The sequence below is a fragment of the Clupea harengus genome, chromosome 9, assembly GCF_900700415.2.
Source record: "Clupea harengus chromosome 9, Ch_v2.0.2, whole genome shotgun sequence".
NCBI classification, from domain to species: Eukaryota; Metazoa; Chordata; class Actinopteri; order Clupeiformes; family Clupeidae; genus Clupea; species Clupea harengus.
In genome coordinates this window covers 21,967,981-21,971,046 of record NC_045160.1, presented here as the reverse complement: position 1 = coordinate 21,971,046, position 3,066 = coordinate 21,967,981, and the positions used below count along the sequence as shown (strand labels likewise).

At 45.0% G+C, this 3,066-nt stretch overlaps 1 protein-coding gene across 4 annotated transcripts in view; it reads left to right on the top strand.

The window, feature by feature from the left end:
• tfdp2 (transcription factor Dp-2) overlaps nt 1-2,096 on the top strand; it is a 51,459-nt gene extending 49,363 nt beyond the window's left edge. For all 4 annotated transcript variants that reach the window (XM_031573841.2, XM_031573840.2, XM_031573842.2 and 1 more), the window contains 3 exons: nt 116-282; nt 483-525; nt 776-2,096. In XM_031573841.2, the coding sequence (XP_031429701.1) occupies nt 116-282; nt 483-525; nt 776-929 (364 nt within the window). In that variant the 3' untranslated portion in view covers nt 930-2,096. The remainder of the gene's footprint in view (nt 1-115; nt 283-482; nt 526-775) is intronic.
• Nucleotides 2,097-3,066: the final 970 nt, after the last annotated feature.

The following is a 3,066-nucleotide window of genomic DNA, read 5'->3' as shown; positions in this document are numbered from 1 at the left end:
TCTGTGAGTTTCTTAGTGTCTCTCTTGCTCTACAGGGTCAGTGGTGGTCCTCTTCTAATGTTCCTCTCCTGCCGTGTGTGTGTGTGTGTGTGTGTGTGTGTGTGTGCGCGTGCAGGTGCGAGTACCTTTTCAACTTCGACAACACGTTTGAGATCCACGACGACATCGAGGTGCTGAAGCGCATGGGCATGTCCCTGGGCCTGGAGAACGGCTCGTGCGCCGCCGAGGGCCTCAGCCTGGCGCGCTCGCTCGTGCCCAAGTCCCTCCAGTGCTACGTCACAGGTCAGCGGACGGGCAGGGGCAAGTGGGGGGGGATTTGGAATTTTAGTATTTACTTAGTGGTAGTAGTAAAGTAGATTCTTGTGTGTGGTGTGTGGTGTGTGGTGTGTGTGTCTGTGTGGGTTTGTGTGTGTGTGTGTGTGTGTGTGTGTGTGTGCGCACGCAGCTGTACATATTTTCTCACTATCTTGTCTCTCTCTCAGCCATGGCCAGAAATTCCAGTCGGACACCCCTCAGCCACACAAGGTAACCACATCATCATCATCACCACACCCATCATCCCAAACCAGCTCCACTCACACAACAGCCAACACACACATACACCAGTAAATACAAATACACAGTTTTAAGGAGCATTAATGTTAAATGATGTTTGCTGACTGACTCCTTGTGTGTGTGTGTGTGTGTGTGTGTGTGTGTGTGTGTGTGTGTGTGTGTGTGTGTGTGTGTGTGTGTGTGTGTGTGTGTGTGTGTGTGTGTGTGTGTCCTTGCACAGTTCTCTCCCGGGTGATCTAGACTCTTCTTCACTCAGCGGTGGGCGGAGCTACAGCCGCAGTAGCACCGCCCACTCTCACGCCTCAGAATCCCGTAGCTCCTTCAACGAGGAGGATGAGGAAGAGGACGACGATGAACCCTCATCGCCCGAGTGACCGATCCAAAAATAACGCCTGACCAATCAGCATCCCGGACTGGGACGAATAAATAAAAAATGAAAATAAAGACTTAAAATGCACCCATTATCCCTATACGAGGAATTGGGCGGATGCTATACAGGAAATAAGCTGCCATTTTTGTTTTCTATTAATAAGATATGTTAGGAATATATCTCTCCATCTCGCTTCCTGTCTCTTTCGTTCTCTCACTCCCACTCTCTATAAATGATGGAGTCCATTGTGCCTCCTAGACAAATGTGTGTATATGTGTGTGTGTGTGTGTGTGTGAGAGAGTGTGTGAGAGAGAGAGAGCGCCTGATAGTGGAGTGCTCAGAGATTCAGAGCTTGAGCGAGTTGCTCCGTGAGCTGCGGCAGACCAGTGACTGAAGACGTGAGTGACACTGAGAATTCTACCGACGCCACTCAGGCCCTTTTCCAACACCCCTCAAAAAAACTCCGAGCGCTGCTCCCCGCCCACCCGCGGGGGTGTACTTCTATTTATTTCCACGCTCAGTTGAAAACGTAGTCCAGTGATTTTACTGTGACGATTTAGTTTGCTTTCCTTAGACTCCTTCTGACCTGGGTTGAGATCGCTTCTGGTCCCACTCTCCATCCTATGTTCGCTCATTTAAGGGAACTTGTTGGCATCTTTCAGTCTTCAAACTGCGTTTTGTAGACTATTTTTGTATTTTTTTCCCTAAGAATTATCAAACATCCTACCTTTTTTAAGCGTTGCTAAGGATTGTCGATCCACTATTGTTATTGTTATTTGATTGTATAGCCAATCGTTTAGGTTTCATGCTCATCTTTCACTACATCTGCTATTGCGGAGACCTCCTGAAGCGTTTTAAAGAGGTGCATTAGGGGAGATGTAGTCGTGTGCGTGAGAAGTAGTATAGCATCTCTCATTCCTTATTTTTGGTTGTTATCCCAAAGCCGATGTAAAAAATAAAAATTAAAAAAAAACTCTCCCAGACACACTGCCTTGCGTTCTGAGACACACTGGTTGGTTATGTTTTTTAAAAGGACAGATTACTAATGAAATGCCGGAAGTAAAGGCATTTTCCTCCTGTTTGTATTCTCGCGTTAACGTTCTGCTCTGTATTTGGAAATGTAACTGTGTATGTATATATCTATGCATATATAAACATATAATTTTGGTTACTGCTGTCTGGTGTACTTATTTAGCACTGCATTGTCTTGTTATATTGAAAGAGGTTACTGTCCATCCAGATTCTCATGATATCGTCAGTAAGTCCTTCATCTCTCGTAATCATTCTAAAAAACACTGGTGGTATTTTTCAGAGGTATATAACATTCATTGTGGAACTTTATTTAACATGAGCAATGTGAATGCAGTGAAATACATACTATTTGCCATTTTTATTAGACTAGCCTCTTGGGTGCAGAAAATGGAACCTCGTATCATAAGTTATTCAAGCATTCCAGATCAAATGGAAACGAAACAGACGGTAGACATAAGGATGTGTATACATAACAAATAGAGATCTGAGACATCAAATCCCAGGATTGCCTTGTGTCCACTGATCCAAAGGTGGGTCCCAAGCGCAACAAAGTGGAATGCCCCTTCAATCAGCGCGAGCCCTGGAGGCCGATTGTCACGCTGGCACTTAACACGCACTCAGTGCCAAAGAGAAACCCTGCGTCACGCGAAGCGTCGTAAATTAACTGGTTTTGCGCAAAGCAGTCAGATCCGTATTCTTCACTGTTTCGATCGAGAGTGGAACAGATGTAGCGTTGGAACCGCGATTTGGCTTTCAGCTGAGCCGATCAAGTTAATGAGCCCCATATCTAACACCTGCGATATTTGGCACAGCTGGTTGGCATGTTCCTGCGGCTGACCCATGGTGGCCTTCTGGATTATAGGCTTGGAAATGTCAAGAGTTCAAACTCGCTTATGAAAATAAAAGAGATTCCTGGCGAAATTAAAATAAAATCGCCAACGAGCTAAAAATAAATATTTGTGTGGAATGCAGCCAATCTATGTATTCACAGTCTGCCATCAGCCGATTCAAATGTAGATGTCCTGCAAGAGCGCTAAAATAGATAGAGTGTAATGTTATTATTAAAGAACAAGTGTAACTGATAAATCTGATTGCTCTAGTGTTAACTG